This window comes from Hypanus sabinus, chromosome 13, assembly GCF_030144855.1.
Source record: "Hypanus sabinus isolate sHypSab1 chromosome 13, sHypSab1.hap1, whole genome shotgun sequence".
Lineage (NCBI taxonomy): Eukaryota > Metazoa > Chordata > Chondrichthyes > Myliobatiformes > Dasyatidae > Hypanus > Hypanus sabinus.
In genome coordinates, this window is record NC_082718.1 from 31,170,689 (window position 1) to 31,188,987 (window position 18,299).

Sequence of the window (18,299 nt, forward strand, 5' to 3'; positions counted from 1 at the left end):
CCTGGTTGCAGTGGGTGACTATGACGTCTTCTGTGCCTTGCAATGCCCTTTGCTCTCCATGGAGTGTTGCAGTACCACCTTCCTGGCCGTTGGATCTCACTGTAGATCTCATCCGCCCAGTCCGTTGGAGCTGATTTTGCACGCTAGGACAGGCGTATCCCTGTCTCGCTGGGGCATGAGGCTACTGGCTAACCTCACCTGGTTCAGCCCGCCGGTCGTAGCGGCGTACCGGGGTGTGGCCCCTGTCGCATGCAAACAGCTGTTTGGAGCCACAAGTGGAAGTTGAGCGTTGGGTGGGTGAGCTGCCCCGTATTGGACACAACAAGCCCCTTTACTGGAGGTGCTACCCCTCCCTGGACACCCCATGCATCTGATAAATTACAATTAGAAATATTTAAAAGTAAATAGCGTTAAAACAGAGCAAATAGTACAGTAATTTTCATGGGTTCATTGCCCATTCAGGAATCTGATGGCAGAGGGGAAGAAGCTATTCCTAAATCACTGAGTGTGTGTCTTCAGGCTCCTGGACCTCCTTCCTGACGGTGACAATGAGGAGGGGGCATGTACTGGATGATGAGGGTCCTTAATGATGGATGCCACTTTTTTGATGCATTGCCTATTGAAGATGTCCTCAATAGTGAGGATGCTAGTGCCTGTGATTGAATTTGCTTAGTTGAAAAGTCTCTGCAGCCTTTTTAAAAAAAATTATTGAGATACAGCCAGAATAGGCCCTTCTGGCCCTTAACGCTGCACTGCCCAGCAATCCCTGATTTAACCCTAGACTAATCACGGACAATTTACAATGACCAATTAACCCACCAACCGGTACGTCTTTAGAATGTGGGAGAAAACTGGAGCACCTGGAGGTAATCATGGGGAAAACGTACATTCTGCTAACCACTGCTGATGTGGCCCCTCCATACCAGGTAGAGATGACAAGTTCCGCAGTATGTGGTATGTGATTTAAAAGAGCAGACATGATGACAGAGAGGGAGAGAGAGAGAGAGAGAGAGAGAGACTGACTGACTAGGAGCTAGTATGAAATTGATAGACCAAATGGTTGTTTCAGCTCTATCATTCTTCTGCCACAGAGTTAAAGACATTTCGACAGTGTATTTAGACACAACGTTTTGTGACCCACGATTCTACCAAATCCCAAGCAGGGTAAGTATTACCAAATTGTGATGCATTCACCAGATTTTACCCAAATTCTCTAGACAATATTTTGCAGATGCTGGAAATCCAGACCAACACATGTGAAATGCTGGAGGAACTCAGCAGGTCAGTCAGCATCTATGCAAGGGAATAAACAGTTGACTTTTCCTGATGAAAGGTCTTGGCCCAAAACGTTGATTATTTATCTTCTCTGCGGACACTACCACCTGATCTGATGAGTTCCAGCAATTGGGGTTCAATTCCTGGGATAAAAGTCTCTGGCTGTCCACTGTGATAACTCATTGTCCTCCAAACCTACAATAGAAATCTTGGTGAAGGATTATAATCTATTGGATTTAAGATTTCTTAACAGCCCGTGCAGAAAACATTTTAGCATGATGTCCATTTAGAATTAATGACATTATTGAAGTGATTGCGTGGCCTAGATGGTCTGAGTGGCTTATTTCTATCATTTGGTTCTGTTGCTCAACCAAGGGGTGACGTGCAGGAGTTAACAATTTTATTTTGCTGAAGAGCTAATTGAATTTGAAACTCGATTTACATAAATTCCTGTCAACCTTCATTGCACGGACGAGAGCTTTTCCCCTTGGAGTGAAGAAGGATGAGAGGAGACTTGACAAAGATGATGAGGGGCATAGATGGAGTGGACGGCCAGAGAAGTTCTCCCAGGGCAGATATGGCTAACACAAAAAGGGCATAATTTTAGGGTGATTGGAGGATTGTATGGTGGGGGGGATGTCAGAGATACTTTTTTTTTTACACAGAGTAGTAAGTGTGTGGAGTTTGCTGCTGGGATGGTGGTAGAGGCAGGTACATTAGGAACATTTAAGAGATTCTTAGATAGGTACATGGATGACAGAAGAGTGGAGGGTTATGTAAGAGGGAAGGATTCAATTGATCTTGGAGTAGGTTGAAGGACCAGGGCAACATCATGCCACTGTGCAGACTGGAAGATTAATTGACCACTAACTCATCAACAGTGTGTGGGGGAGTGGTGGGATCTGGGGGCAATTGATGGAAGTGTGAGATTAAAGCAAATGACACAAAGGTTGGTGGTGTTGTGGATAGTGTAGAAGGTTGTTGTATGTTACAACAGGACGTTGACAGAATGTGGAGCTGAGCTGAGAAGTGGCAGATGGAGTTCAATCCAGAGAAGTGTAAAATAATTCATTTTGGTTACAAAGTTAATGGCAGGATTCTTAACCATGTAGAGGAACAGAAGGATCTTGGGGTCTACACCCACAGATGCCCCAAGTTGATAGGGTGGTTCAGAAGGCATTTGTGTGCTGGCCTTCATTAGCCCAGAATTGAGGTCGAACTGCAAGATAATGTTGCAGCTCTCCAAAACCCTGGTTACACCAAACGTGGAGTATTGTGTTCAGTTCTGGTCACCTCGTTGTAGGGGGATTTGGAAGTTTCAGAGAGGATGCAGAGGAAATTTACTAGGATGCTGCCTGGATTAAAAAGCATGTTTTATGAAGATTGGTTGAGTGGGCTAAAGCTATATTTTTTTGAGAGGAGGAGGATGAGAGGTGCACTTGATGAGAGGCATAGATTGAGTGGATAGCCAACACCTTTTTCCCCAGGATGGTAATGGCTAGTACCAGAGGACATTCATTTAAATTGAGTGGAGGAAAGTATAAGGGGGATTTTATGCCTGGAAATGACTGTCAGAGGAGGTGGTAGAAGCAGATGTGTTAGGGACATTTAATGGACTCTTAGATAGGCACATGAATGACAGAGAAATGGAAGGCTGTGATCTGTGTAGGAGGCAAAGGTAATGTTGATTGTGGAGTAGGTTAGAAAGTTGGCATAACATTGCACAGCCTATGCTGACTATGTTCTGAATTTTGTAAGAAGTGATATTGCTGGATGGTTTACCCAAAACATAGGTGTTTTATGTTTGACACAGCCACGGTGGGTTAGGGGGCCTATTTCCGTACCCCGTGTCTACGAGAGCTTGCGTCTCTGAATCTGCATTCTGATGGAGACCACTGCTCCTTATAAATGAACAAGGGTCTCTGCCTGACTGTTTATTCCCCTCCGTAGGTGCTACCTGACATGCTGAGTTCCTCCAGTATTTTGTGTGTGTTGCTTGGATTTCCAGCATCTGTAGAATCTTTTATGTTTGTGCTGCTCCTTGTGGGTTTTCTGCACTCGTATTGCTGATGAACTGTACAGAATATTTACGAAAGACCCTAAGAATGTAAGAGCCAAATTAGGCCATTCATCCTATTGAATCTGCTCTGGATCCATCATGGCTGATTTATTATCCCTCTCAACCCCATTCTCCTGATAACCTTTGACACCCTTACTAATCAAGAACTTATCCCCCTTTGCTTTCAATATACCTACTGACTTGGCCTGCACAGCTGTCTGTGACAGTGAATTCCACACTTTCACCACCCACTGGCTCAAGAAATTTCTCCTCATCTCTGTTCTAAAGGGAGCCTTTTATTCTGAGGCTGTGCCCTCTGATCCTAGACACCCCCTCTATAGGAAATATAGTCTCGACATCCTCTCTGTCTAGGACTTTCAATATTCAATAGGTTTCATTAAGATCTCCCTCATTCTTCTGAACTGCAGTGAGTACAGACCCAGAACCATCAAACCCTCTTCATACAGTAACCCTTTTCATTCCTGGGATCATTCTCTCGAACCTCCTCTGGACCCTCTCCAATGCTAGCATGCCCTTACTTAGTCAAAAGACCCAAAGCTACTCATGATGCTCCGAGTGTGGTGTGGCCAATGCCTTACAAAGTATCAGCATTACATTGTTGAAAGTTGGAGATCTTCGTGGACCTAACCGATTGCCTGATGTTCGAACTTTGCCGTCCCCAGGAGGAGTGTCTGAATGGAATTCTGGAGTTGGTTGGAAGTTGGATCACACTCAGCCCCTACCACGTGGTGTGGCTAAACTGCAAAGCTGCCTACGGGTACGAGTATCTCTTTACTCACCTCAGTGAGGAGTTTGGTGTCCAGGTGAGTGGTTTGTACTGTGTCATTCGGATTCAAGGTTGAAGGGCTGAATTGCTCCATTTTGTCGTCAATTGTGTGCTTGACATCATCACGTATCTAATACAGAACATTCACGTCAGAAGGTCCTCTTCAGTTTGGAGTATTGAAATCCACAGTAGACCTGTGTTTGGTAACCATCTGAACCCAGGTTTCCGGTACTGTGCAAAAGTCTTAGGCACCCTAGACTTTTTATGTGGTTTCAGATGGTGTAACCTCCACAGAGCTCTGATCTCAGTATCACTGAGGCTTTCTGGGATTAGCTGGAAAGACAGAAGCAAATGAGACAGCCAAAACCTGCCGAGAATTCTGGCAGGTTCTCCAAGATGCTTGGAACAACCTAACAGCTGATTTTCTTATAAAAGTGTACTTAAGAGAATTGATGCAGTTTTAAAGGCAAGGGACGGTCACACCAAAGATTGATTTGATTTAGTTTATTACTGTTTACTGCTCTTTATAGTAATTTTCTGATATTTAGAAACTTTTCATTATTTTTGAAAACATTTTTGCTTTACCGAATTTTTTTTTACATGTTTGTAAGACTTTTACACAATACTGTTCGTTAACCACCTGGCTTAAAGGTGGCCTACAATTTAAGACCATATGACATAGGAACATAATTAGGCCATTTGGCCCATTGAGTCTGTTCTGTCATTCTATCATGGCTAATTTATTATCCCTCTCAACCACATTCTCCTGCCTTCTCTCTGCAACCTTTGGAGCCCTAACTAATCAACAACCTATCAACCTCTGCTTTAAATATACCCATTGAGAATCAGAACCAGGTTTATTATCACTGACATATGTTGTATAATCTGTTGTTTTGTGGCAGTAGTACAATGCAAAACATTAAAAACTACTCTAAGTTACAATAAGAAATATTTAAAGAACACTATTGCAAAAAGTGAGGTAGTGTCCATGGGTTCCTGATCCATTCAGAAATCTGATGTGGCAATGAATTCCACAAATTCATCACCCTGTGGCTCAAGAAATTCCTCCTCATCTCTGTTCTAATAGAATAGAACTTCATTGTCATTGCTCAAGATAATGAGATTGTGGTGCTACACAATCTGTGCAAAACAGATATTTATCATTCATGCGGTATGGCTTAATAAACAGAAAATCCCACAATTACATGCAACAAGTGACTTTAATTATCCATAACACTCAAAGGCCATTAGCAAGCTGGGGTATAGCATTATTCAGCTGCACAACAGTCTTCAAGAAAGTGTGTGTGTGTGTATTTTTAATAAGTGGTGCAAAAATAGAAATTTTTAAAAAAGTAGTAAGGTAGTGTTCATAGGTTCAATCCATGTCCTGGGTGGTGAGGGTCCTTAATGATGGACGCCACTTTCTTGAGGCATCACCTCTTGAAGATGTCCTCAATGTTGGGGAGGATTGTGCCCGTGATGAAGATGGATGAATCCACAACTTTCTGCAGCCTCTTGCGATCCTCCACACCAGACAGTGATGCAACTGAACAGAATGCTCTCCACAGTACATCTATAGAAATTTGTAAGAGTTGTTGGTGTCATATCAGGTTGTCTGGAAGCAGGAAATGAAAGTATGAATGAATAATTAGATAATGCTAAAGATGAATCAGAGGTTGTGCTTATGGGTGCATGGACCATTCAAAATCCAATGGTGGTGGGAAGAATCTGTTTATAAAACATTGAGAGTGTGTATTTTCAAGCTCCTATACCTCCTCCCTGATGAAAGGCCTGGACAGGTGGCAGGTGAAGAGGATATTTCCATTAGGACCAGGAGGCACAGCCTCAGAATAGAAAAGCATTCCCTCAGAACAGAGATTAGGAGGAATTTCTTGTTGAATCTGTGGAATTCATTGCCGTCAGATTTCTGTGTGGATCATAAATTATGAAAGCCACCTCACTTTTTGCACAAATTATTATATATTTCCTATTGCAAACTATAGCAAGTTTTTAGGTATTGCACTGTTTTGAACTCAGCAGGTCAGGCTGCATCAATGGAAATGAATCAACATTCAACGTTTCAACCCGAGACCCTTCACCAGGATCCATCAGTTGGAAAACATTTCTCCCGCAAGAGGTGACAAAAACTAGAGGCCATAGGGTAGGGTGGAAAATGTTTAGAGGGGTTATGAGGAATTGATTGTGAACTAGGAATGAGAGGTTGAGGGTACACACACCAACCCTCATGGAGGGACCTGCAGTGGAAAGGGCGAGCAGCCTCAAGGTCCTGGGAGTCAGCATCTCTGAAGATCTATTTTGGGCCTAGCATTTTGATACAGTTACAAAGAAAGTGCACCAGTGGCTACATTTCATTAGGAGTTTGAGGGGACTTAGTATGAAACCAAAAGACAGTCACAAATTTCTACAGATGTACCGTGGAGAGCATTCTAACTGGCTGCATCTCCATCTGGTATTGAGGCACCACTGCACAGGAACACAAGAAACCATAGAAAATTGTAGACTCAGCCACCTCTGTCATGGGCACAACCCTCCCCACCATTGACATCTTCCATAGGTGATGCCTTAAGAAGGCAGCATCTATCTTTAAAGACCCTCACCATCTAGAACCAGGCCATCTTCTCATTACTACCAACAGGGAGGAAGTTCAGGAGCCTGAAGACACACATTCAATGTTTTAAGAACTGCTTCTTCCCCTTGACCATCAGATTTCTGAATGGTCCGTGAACACCACCTCATGTTTTTTTTCTGTTTTTGCACTACTTTTTTATTTCCTCTTGTAACTTGTAGTAATTGTGTATTGCACTGTACTGCTGCCACAAAACAGCACATTTCACGGCGTACATCAGTGATAATAAACCTGATTCAGAACTTTTTCACCTGGAGGTGACTGCAATCAGGAACGCACTGACAGAGGGGTTGTTGAGGAGTTGGTGGCAGACACTCTCACAAGTATCTGGTCGCGCACTTGAATTACCAAAATAGAGAAGTCTTCAAGTGCTGGTAAAAGGGGTTAGATGGCTGGAATAGACAGAATAGGCTGAAAAATCAGTTTCTTACTGTATTACACTGAGGAAGTCCTCCTTGGTGTCTTAAATAGATCTCTTTTTTTTCCAGAAACCATGCCTCCCACCATTACACGCCCCCACCCCCCCCCCAATTTATGGGGGAGAGCCCTTTTAGCATCTACCCATTAACATAAGAGATTCGGCAGATGCTGAAAATCTTGACTAATACACAGAAGATGCTGGAGGAACTCAGCAGATCAGGCAGCATCTAGGGAGGGAAATGAACGATTGACATTTCAGCCCAAGACCCTTCATCAGAGCCCCCCAAAACTTTGTGTTTTTTGAGGTGACCTCTTGTGCTTTGCCACCTCCAACTGCTCAGCTAGTAAGTCAGTCCTTTCACGTAAGAAGTCAAATGAAACCATGATTCTACCCCTCTATTTCTGGAATGAAGATTTTTTTGGGTTTGTTTTGCATTTCTTTTTCTCTCAGGTTCATCTTAACAAGCTGGACATGTTCAAAAATATGCCGGAGATTCTACATCATGTGACAACAGACAGACTGACACAGATTCACGCCTGCAGATACCCCAGGGTACTGTAACTTCAACAGATTTTACCTAAATTATTCCTTATTTCTCTGACCACCTGTCCCTACATGGATGGTAGAAAAATAGAGGGCTATGTGGAAGAGAAGGGTTCGATTGATCTCGCAGTAGGTTAAAAGGTAGGAATGACATCACGGGCCGAAGGATCTGTACTATCCTGTAACATTCCATGTTCTGTATCCCTTCCTGGCTAGGGTTCTATCCTGCTGGATAACCGTTTGGGATGTGACACATGCGATATAAATGCAGGCTGTTCATACAGATCAGATCATTACACGGTGCATTGAGGTAGAACAAGGTAAAACACCAACAATGCAGAATAAAGTGTAACAGCACGTAAACCATAAAGTGCAGGATCATAGTGAAAGAGACAGTGAGGCCAGGAGTCCATCTTATCATACAAGAGTCCATTAACTGCTAGTTAGAAGCTGTCCTTGAGCCTGGTAGTACGTGCTTTCAGAGTTATTTATCTTCTGGAGTGGGGAGCAGGAAGTTTGTCTGGGTGAGGCCTTTGATAATGTTGGCTTCTTTACTGAGGCTGGAAGATGGAGCTCATAGAGGGACTCCGATGATGTGCTGAGCTCTGCCCTCCACCCTCTGCAGTTTCTTGCGTACACATGTAAAAACAACCAAAACAACAAAATGCAAGATCATAACGAGGTAGATTGTAAGGCCATTAGTCCAGTGTACTGTATGAGAGGTCCATTCAGGAGCCAGTGGGATAGAAGCTGTCCTTGAGATTGGTGATGTGTGCTTTCAGGATTTTGTATCTTCTGCCCGATAGGAGAGTTGAGAACGTCCAGGGTGGGTGGGGGTCTTTGATTACGTTGGCTGCCTTGCTGACACTGCGAGAAGTGTAGATGGAGGGGAGGCTGGTTTCCGTGATGTCTGTGTCCACAACTCTGCTGTTTCTTGTGGTCACGCGCAGAGCATGCCAGGTTGTGATGTATCTGGACAGAGTGCTTTCTCTGATGGTACACTCCATGAGGGTATCTGGTTTTATTAATAATGTTCAAGTTCAAGCACCTCACCTTCCAGTTTGTGCATTGGTGTTTTTGCCAGGATGAACTCTTTGGTCGTGGAAACAGACTTCCATGCGGAATCAAGGCCAAGGATGGGACTCCGCTTCGTATCATCTCCATCAAACCTTCCACAATGTGGTTTGGGGAAAGGATGAAAAGAACCAATGTCATTGTCAGGTGAATATACAGCAGCAGCTTAAAGCATCGGGTGTCTCTGGGCCTGTTCTCAATAGAGCTCAGAAGAATGAGGAGGGATCTCGTTGAAAGCTCTCAAATACTGAAAGCTCTCGATAGAGTGGACGTGGAGAGGATGTTTCCTATGGTGGGAGAGTCTAGGACTAGGGGGCATAGCCTGAGAATAGAAGGACATCTTTTTGAGCAGAGAAGAGGAGGAATTTATTGCCACAGACAGCTGTGGTGGCCAAGTCTGTGGGTATATGTGAAGTGGAGGTTGATAGGTTCTTGATTAGTAAGGGCGTCAAAGATTATGGAGAGAATGGGAAAGAGAGGGAAAATAAATCAGCCAATGATGGAATGGTGGAGCAGACTCCATAGACCGAATGGTCTAAATCTGCTCCTGTATCTTATGGACTTCTAGTTCCAAATCTAAAACTTGTACGGTCCATTGGATTGTTTTGCTGAACACTGGAGGTTAAATCATGCGGGGTGATTCACGGGAAGTGTTCAGTTTTTGCAGAAAACTTTCTTTGTACAGGTTTTTGGGGTGGATGGATTTCTACAGACTGTTCAACTTATGGCCTATGTTTGCTGAGCTGAAGGTGAATCCTGGTGCCAGAAGTTGGTTGGCTGTTCAGAGGGAAAGTGTTGCTGGAAAGCTACATATATACAACCAAATGAAACAAAGTTCCTCCGGGCCACAGTGCACCCACAAGATGTATATCACACACAGCGCAGAAAACAAAATATTACCATAAATAAGTTAATCAAATATTTTAATTCGCATGCGTATAGTACACAGCACAGGTAAACAGTACAGTAAGCAGCTCAGTGTCCTAGTGATGAGATCTCCATGGTGGCAGGGTATTTGTTAGTCTCACAGCCTGAATATGTTACCCAGTCTGGCAGTCCTAGTTCTGATGCTCCTGTACCTCCTTCCTGACAGTAGTGGGTCAAAGAGATTGTGTGATGGATGGTAGGGATCCTCAACAATGAAAAATGGCTTCAAAAATCTAACACTTCATTGTTGACTGTGAGCCATCTCTTCCCACCCCTCCCCCCAAAATAATCCCAGTAAAACTGAAAATTGACAAGATAAAGCTTTGTTCTGGTGTAAATTACCCAGAAATTCCTAAGCAGATGGTGCTTTCACTTGAACAACTTGAAAAACCACAAACCCTCGTGCGGACTTTGTTTTGAGGTTGAGACTGTGCCCCTCGATATGGGAGTCAGTATGAACAAGCAATCTGGAGTAACGACTTTCATGACCTCTGCACCACTGCTGAGGTCTCATAGGAATAACGGTATTATAAAGATCAGCTTTATTTGTCACAATTACACCGAAATCGTCCAGTGAAATGTGTCCTCCGCGTCCACGACCAACACTGACCAAGGTGCCCTGGGTGCACCCCCCCCCAAGTGTTGCCACGTTTCCGGTGCCGACACAGCGTGCCCATAACTCACCAACCCCAACCCGCACGTCTCTGGAACATGTTTGTAAAGTGTTTGTACATGCCTGGCCTGGTACGCTGCTAGCATTTAGGGTAGTGATGAAGGTCCTCTGTCTTTAGCAGTGTTCAGTGCTTCCTTCATCGTGTCAGTAGCTTCCCCATTCAGCTTTTCACTGCCATTGGCCATACAGATCCCAGATGGAGACTCAGGAATACCATCGCACTCAGATGGAGAAGAATTCTTCATTGCTGTTCTGTTACAATTTTTACCGGTTGTTGATCTGGAGGGAGCGGTGAACCACTCTTAGTCTGACCTCTACCCTTTGACCTGGGTGATCCTACCAAGAGCCAAAGCATAAAGCCCTGACTCCAAACAGCATAGCTGTCTGGGGCATTGAGGCATGCAAGACGCCAAACCCTATGACAAGGTTATGGTCCTCTTGGAGGGTTTATACAGACCCGAAGATATGTACGGCGAGAGGGAGCAAGTTCAAAGAAATTACGTAGGGGAAATCTTTTATTTAAACATAGAGTGAAGGGTGGTGCCAGAGGTGGTGTTGGAGCTAAATATGATGGAGGTGATTAAGAGGGTCTTGGATAGGTTGGCAAATATGCAGGGAATGGAAGGATATGGACATTGTGTAGGCAGAAGGGATTAGTTTAGTTAGGTATTTATTCACTAGTTTAATTTGATCAGTACAACATTGTGGGCTGAAGAACCTGTTCCTCTCTACTGTTCTCCTTTCTCAAAGACATAAAAGTCGAGTTGATTGTCATCGGCACAAGTCCGTGTCTGCACAAGTGCATTGAAAAACTTGCTTGTATCAGCATCACAAGCAGTATCAGATAAGCAGCATTCACAACAAAAGCATAAATTATACTTACATTTTTTTATAAGGAAGGTCACAACTAGAATTAAAAAAAACAAAATCCATTCTATACATGAGATGTTTATTCTGGAACCCGCCTTGCCTGAATGCTGTTTAACCAGTCTGTGTTGTTCATTCAGTTCACAGAATTGAGAAATCTGCTCGATTTTAAACACAGCCATTCACTTACTGTGCTTGTTGTTTTCAGGACTGGGGAGAGTTCATACCGGGCCTGCTTCTCATTTCACTCCTCATTCAGCGAGGTAATGAAGAAAGATTTTTAAATTTAAAATTCATTTATCGTTCCTAAGACACTTTGTGCATCAGAAATGGAAGTAGGTCTGTCACTCACCCCCTTAAGAATATGCCACCAATTAATCAGGGTGTGACTGATGCTAGAAATCCAGAGCAACGCACACCCACACAAAATGCTGGAGGGACTCAGCAAGACAGGCAGCTTTCAACACTTCAAGCTGAGACCCTTCTTCAGGACTGGAAAGGAAGGGCAGAGATGTCAAAATAAGAAGCTGGAAGGGGGGAGGGGAAGGAGAACAAGCTAGAAGGTGATAGGTAAAGCTAGATGGGTGGGGGTGGGGAGTGGGGATGAAGTAAGAAGCTGAGAGGTGATGGGTGGAAAAGACCAAGGTTTGGAGAAGATGGAATCTGATAGCATAGGAGAGTAGACCATGGGAGAAAAGGAAGGAGGAGGGGCACCAGGGTGAGGTGATAGACAGGTGAGGTCAGAGTTGGGAATGGAAGAGGGAAGGGGGAGGGGAAAAGTTATTGGAAGTTGGAGAAATTGGACGTGGAGAACAGATGGTGACTGTTCTGTTATTTTCTTGCCTGTCCCTGTAATCGAAGACTCATTCATAGACTGAAAATCTTTTCTACTCATTCTTGAATAAAATGACTCCACTTTCACTACTCCTTAGAGAATTGTTATACTTGTCCGTGCCTTGTGGCACATTGGGCAGCAACCTTGCCATTTCTTTAGCATTTTGTCTTTTTCTTTTATGAGGCTAAGTTGTTAGCTCAATGCTCAACCCAGCACAGATGGAAAGTGTGCAAAGAGTTGGCCAGATTTGAACCCAGAACCACTCACCTAGAAGGCTGGTGCTGATATTGACTACACCATCAGCTGGCAAGGTTAGAGAATATAGTCTCTGTACTCCACAGAATAAATTCTTCCTCCCTTCCTCAAATTTCTGTATTGTAGGGCTCTGTGGAAAGAACAGAGATGTCAAGAGAATCTCTTTAGAACAGAGATGAGGAATTCCTTTAGCCAGAGGTTGGTGAATCTGTGGAATTCAATGCCATGGACAGCTGTGAAGGCCTAGTGATTGGGTATGCTTAAAGTGGAAGCTGATAGGTTCTTGATTAGTCAGGCCAAGTTATGGGGAGAATAGGGTTGAGAGACATAATAAGTCAGCTCTGTGGCAAGGGTTTCCAACCTTTTTTATGCCATGGACCAATACTATTAAGCAAAGGGTCTGTGGACCCTGGGTTGGGAAACATCTGCTCTGTGGGAAGCTATGGAAAAGGCAACCCTTTTTCTGAAAGCATATTCTTAATTCTAGAACATTAATTTTCATGTTAGTCTAACTTGGAATTGTTCTTCGTGTTTCCATTGAGCTTCTTGTATAGTCAAGTGCTCATGGTCATATCCAGCAAGTGTTGGATTCTGATGTTTTGATTAAGAAGTCATAAAACTTAATGCTTTGCGATCATTTTAAGAGAGCAAAAAAATTGGAAAGGGCGAGCAGCAAGAGACCAGTAGCAAAGGCAGAAAATAACGAAGCGAAGATGGCAAGCCAAAGTGTTTTGCTCTTTTACCACAGATAACAGACATTCCATTCAAATTTGTAGATAGAGATCACCAATCGCATTCAAAGTACATTTAATATCAAAGACTGTATAAATTATATAGTCTTGAGATTTGCTTCCTCACAGGTAGCCACAAAGTGAGAAACCTGAAAGAACCCAATTTAAAAAAAGAATTAAAATAAAAGACCAATACCCAATACACAAGAGGAAAAAAAACACAAATCATGCAAACAACTGAAGCGAGTATCAGTAATGCGTACCAAAATTGAGTCCTCAGATCCGCAACCTGGAGTAGGCCCAAAGCCTTGCTTATCAGTTCATCATATTTGCGGGCACAGAGCACAACAGCTGGGGCAGTCTTCATACCCTTAGCAACATGAAGAGAGAAGTGACAGTCATGGAGAAGGAGCGATATCAGCTCTAGTCCCAGATCCTAGCACTGTCTTTTCTGTCTAAACTTCTGTTTAAATTGACAAAGCAACAGAACAGCAAAAGGCTCTGGAACCCAGGAGAGAGGAGTGAACATTGTGAAGAGTGAGCAAAATTGGCTCCTGCCTCCATTCTAGGCCAGCATTAAATTTTCTAAGCAACATATCATACCCCGCACTAGGACCCGGGCACAGCTGCAGCAAAAGGCTCGGGGCCTAGACCGTGCCGCCCAGGGACTCGCTCCAGGCCCAGATTTCACCACCCAGCCTGAAGCTGCTCTCAAACTCTTCAAATCAGCTTAGCACCCAGAGTGATCCAACCACGCATCCAGGCCAGTCGTACAGGCACTGAAACTCCTCCATCCTGACTTCTCCTCTTGGCACCCAGAGCAATTCAATCTATCACCCAGACCAATTGTATGGGCATCGAAGCTCCACTGTCCCGATTTCTCTCTGACTGGCTCACTCCATCTGCAACCCACCATCCCCTGAACTCGCCTCGCCATCAGTCCCCCAATCGCTCTTCGCGGTGATAATTTTACGCAATTTACCTCAGAAAAAGTATTTCTAGTGATGTTTTTAGTCAGATTTCTTAAATTTTTGACCACCAGAAAGCTGTTGCATGCATTTGGTACAGCCATCGTAACCGGAAGTTGGGATCAGATAGCCCCTATTCAAATAATACGATGCGCGAGAAGCTTCCAGAATAACACAAAGAACTGTACCCACTAGGAAACGCAAAAAACAATTTATGCACGTAGACAAAATACAAGTAGGCATCAGAAATTTCAAAACACAAAGAAAATAACAATTTTCCGGTCCAATCGAACACTCAGAATTAGTGGGGAGGTGGCCGATGAGTTGGAAATGTCCCTTCTGTAGGTCTTCACCAGCCACCAGTGAGCAACTGGACCAAAGATAAAGCTCAGTCCAAGATTATCCACCTCTGACGCTGCTCCAGATGAATGGTCTCGACCCGATACATTGACTGTCCATTTCCCTCCTATAAATGTCGACTGGCCTGCTGAGTTCCTCCAGCTTTTCAGAATCAGTTTTAATATCACCGGCTTATGTCATGAAATGTGTTGTTAAGCAGCAGCAGTACAATGCAATACATAATAATAAAAACTAAATTATAGTAGGTATGTTTATTTTTAAAAAATAAATAGGTAATGCCAAAAAGAGAGAGAGAAAAGAAAAAGTAGTAGTTCATGGGTTCATTGTCCCTTCAAAATCAGATGGCAGAGGGGGAGACCTGAATCATTGATTGTGTGCCTTCAGGCTCCTGTACCTCTTCCCTGATGGTAACAATGATAAAAGGGCATATTCAAGGTCCTTGATGATTCATGCTCTCTTTTCGAGGCATCGCTCTTTGAAGATATCAGTGCCCACGATGGAGCTGACTGTGTTTACAACTTTTCTCAGTTTATTTTGATCCCATGTAGAGGCCCCTTCATACCAGATGGTGATACAGCCAGTTAGAATGCTCTCCACGGTACATCTGTAGAAATTTGTGTGTTGCTCTAGATTCCAGCAGCTGCACTCTCTGAAAGGAGCCTGTTAGCTTGTTTTAGTCAGATAATGGTATACAGGAACATGGAGCTAATATTTCTAAGTATTTCCTCTTTTATCATATTTCCTCTTGCTTTTCAGTGTATTTATGTATGGCATACTAACAAGCATTTCACTGTATCTCAGTACTTGTGACAATGTGACTGGACTGTCCACCCCCTCTCCCGTAAACCCAGTAAAACTGAAAAATGACTATGCTTTGTTCTGGTGGAAATTACCCACCAATTCCTAAGCAGATGGCACATTTACTTGTACAACTTGAGAAACCACAAACTCTCATGTGTACTTTGTTTTGAGGTTGAGACTGTGTCCCTCAATACGGGAAACATAACAAACAAGTGATCTGGAGTAATGCTTTTCATGACTTCTGCACTGTTGGTAGGGTGTTGTAGAGAAAAAGATATTTAAAAAATTAGCTTTAATTGTCCACATGTACATCAAAACATAGAGTGAAATGTGCTGTTTGTATCAAATCAAATCAGTGAGGATTATGCTGGGCAGCCCACAAGTGTCTTCATGCTTCTGCACCAACATAATATGCACACAGCTCACTAATCCTCACCGGAATATCTCTGGACTGTCGGGGGCAGGGGGAAATGGAGCACCCGGAGTGAACCCACATGGTCACAGGGGGAACATGTAAACTCCATAAAGACAGAAGCAGGAATTGAACCTGATCAGTGATGTCTGGTGCTGTTAAGCAATGTATTAATCAGTAGGCCACAGTGCCACCTCTCCTCCCTGTGATCTCGAACATGTTAACATTCTTTTTTCTCTTTTACCTTCCCTCTCATTCCTCCCTTTGCTGCCAGATTAAGGATTTCATCTCGTACATTCAACCTGTGACCATCTATCCGAATGTGGTTCCCATTGGCAAGACGTATGAAGAGACTAGGGAGTTGTGAGTAGACCATTTAATGTCAGCTCGGTGTTTGTGAATGAACTTCACTCCTTTAAAATGTCATTTTTCTTTGCTTAAAAATCCTAAAGTCTGCGAAGGCATAAACACTATCTCATTCTTTCTTCCTTCAGAATCTGAATCGGGTTAATATTACTGTATTGTGAAATTTGTCTTTGCGGCAGCAATACAATATAATACAAAATAATAGAAAAAATGTGAATTACACAGTGTGTGTGTATATAATATATATTTGCACATATATAATCAGTTAAACTAAATAAATAGTGCAAAAACAGAAATAAAAATGTACTGAGATAGTTAGTGCTCATGGGTTCAATGTCCATTCAAAAATTTGATGGCAGAGGGGAAGAAACTGTTCCTGAATCATTGAGTGTGTGTCTTCAGGCTTCTGTACCTCCTTCCTGATGGTAGCAAAACTTGGGCTGGGTGATGGGGTTCCTTAATGATGGATACCAGCCCCTTTCTTTTCTGGATTCTAGCTTCTGCCCCCTTCCTTTCTGATGAAGATCTTGATTGAAATATTTATTTATTTCCATAGATGCTGCCCGAACTGCCGAGTTCTTCCAGCACTTTGTGTGTGTTGCTCTTGATTTCTGGCATCTGCAGAATCTCTTGTGTTTATAAAAAGCTTCCTAAAGTGTAGTTGCTGAACACACTTAAAGGTGGAGGGGGAGATGGGAGGTATAAAGGAAAGGGGAGGGGTGAGATACGAGCCCTAAGTGATGGGTGGGCCAAGGAGAGTTTAAGGATGACACCTTCACCACCACCTCATCCCATGTAGTTTCTAACTCCACCTGCCCTCCGATGGGGACTGGGTAGTTGTCATGGATATGATGGGTTGAGGACCTGTTTCTCTGCTGTACAGATCTGAAGGAAGGTGGAGATGTCAGAAATCTTTGTCTTATTCCAACTTTCATTTTCTCAGCTCCTGATGAAAGGTCTCGCCTGTTTATTCCTCTACATAGATGCTGCTTGACCTGCTGAGCTCCTCCAGCATTCAGTTTGTGTTGTTGCTTATAATTTTGCATTGTATAAGACTGGGATAGTAAACCTGATTCTGATTCTTAAGCTGAATTTTAAAGAAAACTTGATTTATCTTGCATCTTTAATGCAATGCACCATCTCTGAGATGTTGGCTGGTCACAGAAGGAGATACCGAGTTGGGTTTTGAAGAACAGCTGAGGAAGAGAAAGAAGTGGGAGGGTTTAGGGACAAAATCTAAGTGTGGCAACAGAGGGTGCGGTCACTAAGGGTAGAATGATTCCAACTGAGATGAAGGACGAAGAGGAGAGCAAACTGGCAATTACTAGTCCTGTTTGGAATGGAATGTGACCTAGTACTAGTGTAAACAAGACTTCTAACAATGGTCGCGGTTTCTAAGGGTGCTGTCAGGACTTATGACTAAGAGGTTTGTAATGCTGTTGCTGGGATTCAGGACTGAATGGTTGGGCAGGTTGGGACTTCTCTGATTGAAGCGTAAGAGGATAAGGGATGATCTTATACAGATGTATAAACTCATGAAGGGCAGAGACAGAATTAGTATAGGTTTATTGTTGTCACATGTACCGAGGTACAGTGGAAAAGCTGTCTTTCATATCCTCTCTCCCCCCTCTCTCACACCCACCCTGTCTCACGCACACCCTCCCTGTCTCACGCACACCCTCCCTCTCGCACACCCTCCCTCTCGCACACCCTCCTTCTCACACCCCCCTCTCTCACCCCCCCCTCACTGTATGCAGCTTCACAAGAAACTAATATAATTAGAAATTCCACTGAAGGAGACATATAATGAGTAATTATTTGAGAGGACGAACCAGGGTAGGATAGTGAATGTAGGGTACCGAGGAGTGTGGTAGAACAGGGGGATCTGAGAGAACACATCCATAATTCCCTAAGTGTTATCACAGGTCAACAGGATTGTGAAGAAAGCTCTTCGAGATTTGAGAGTCATCAGTCACATACACATCGAAATCTACAATGAAATGCTTTGTTAGCATTAATAACCAACACAGCCTGAGGATGTGCTGGGGGCAGCCTGCATGTGTCACCATGTTTTCAGTACCACCACCACATGTCCACAATGTTCAGATATTGGCTCATTGGCCTTCATAATTCTAAGTATCGAGCACAGGAGTTGGATGTTATGTTGAAGTTGTGTAAGATGTTATTGAAGCGAAATTTGGAGAATTGTGTGCAGTTCCAGTCACTTACCTGCAGAAAAGATATCAATAAGATTGAAAGAGTGCAGTGAAAATTTACAAGGATGTTACCAGGACTGTG

The 18,299-nt window shown here is 43.4% G+C and overlaps 1 protein-coding gene across 3 annotated transcripts in view; it reads left to right on the forward strand.

Annotated features, from left to right (window-relative positions):
- dclre1c (DNA cross-link repair 1C, PSO2 homolog (S. cerevisiae)) overlaps positions 1–18,299 on the forward strand; it is a 57,430-nt gene that overhangs the window by 24,863 nt on the left and 14,268 nt on the right. For all 3 annotated transcript variants that reach the window (XM_059987404.1, XM_059987405.1, XM_059987406.1), the window contains 6 exons: positions 1,092–1,164; positions 4,018–4,158; positions 7,640–7,741; positions 8,817–8,953; positions 11,482–11,536; positions 15,910–15,998. In XM_059987404.1, the coding sequence (XP_059843387.1) occupies positions 1,092–1,164; positions 4,018–4,158; positions 7,640–7,741; positions 8,817–8,953; positions 11,482–11,536; positions 15,910–15,998 (597 nt within the window). The remainder of the gene's footprint in view (positions 1–1,091; positions 1,165–4,017; positions 4,159–7,639; positions 7,742–8,816; positions 8,954–11,481; positions 11,537–15,909; positions 15,999–18,299) is intronic.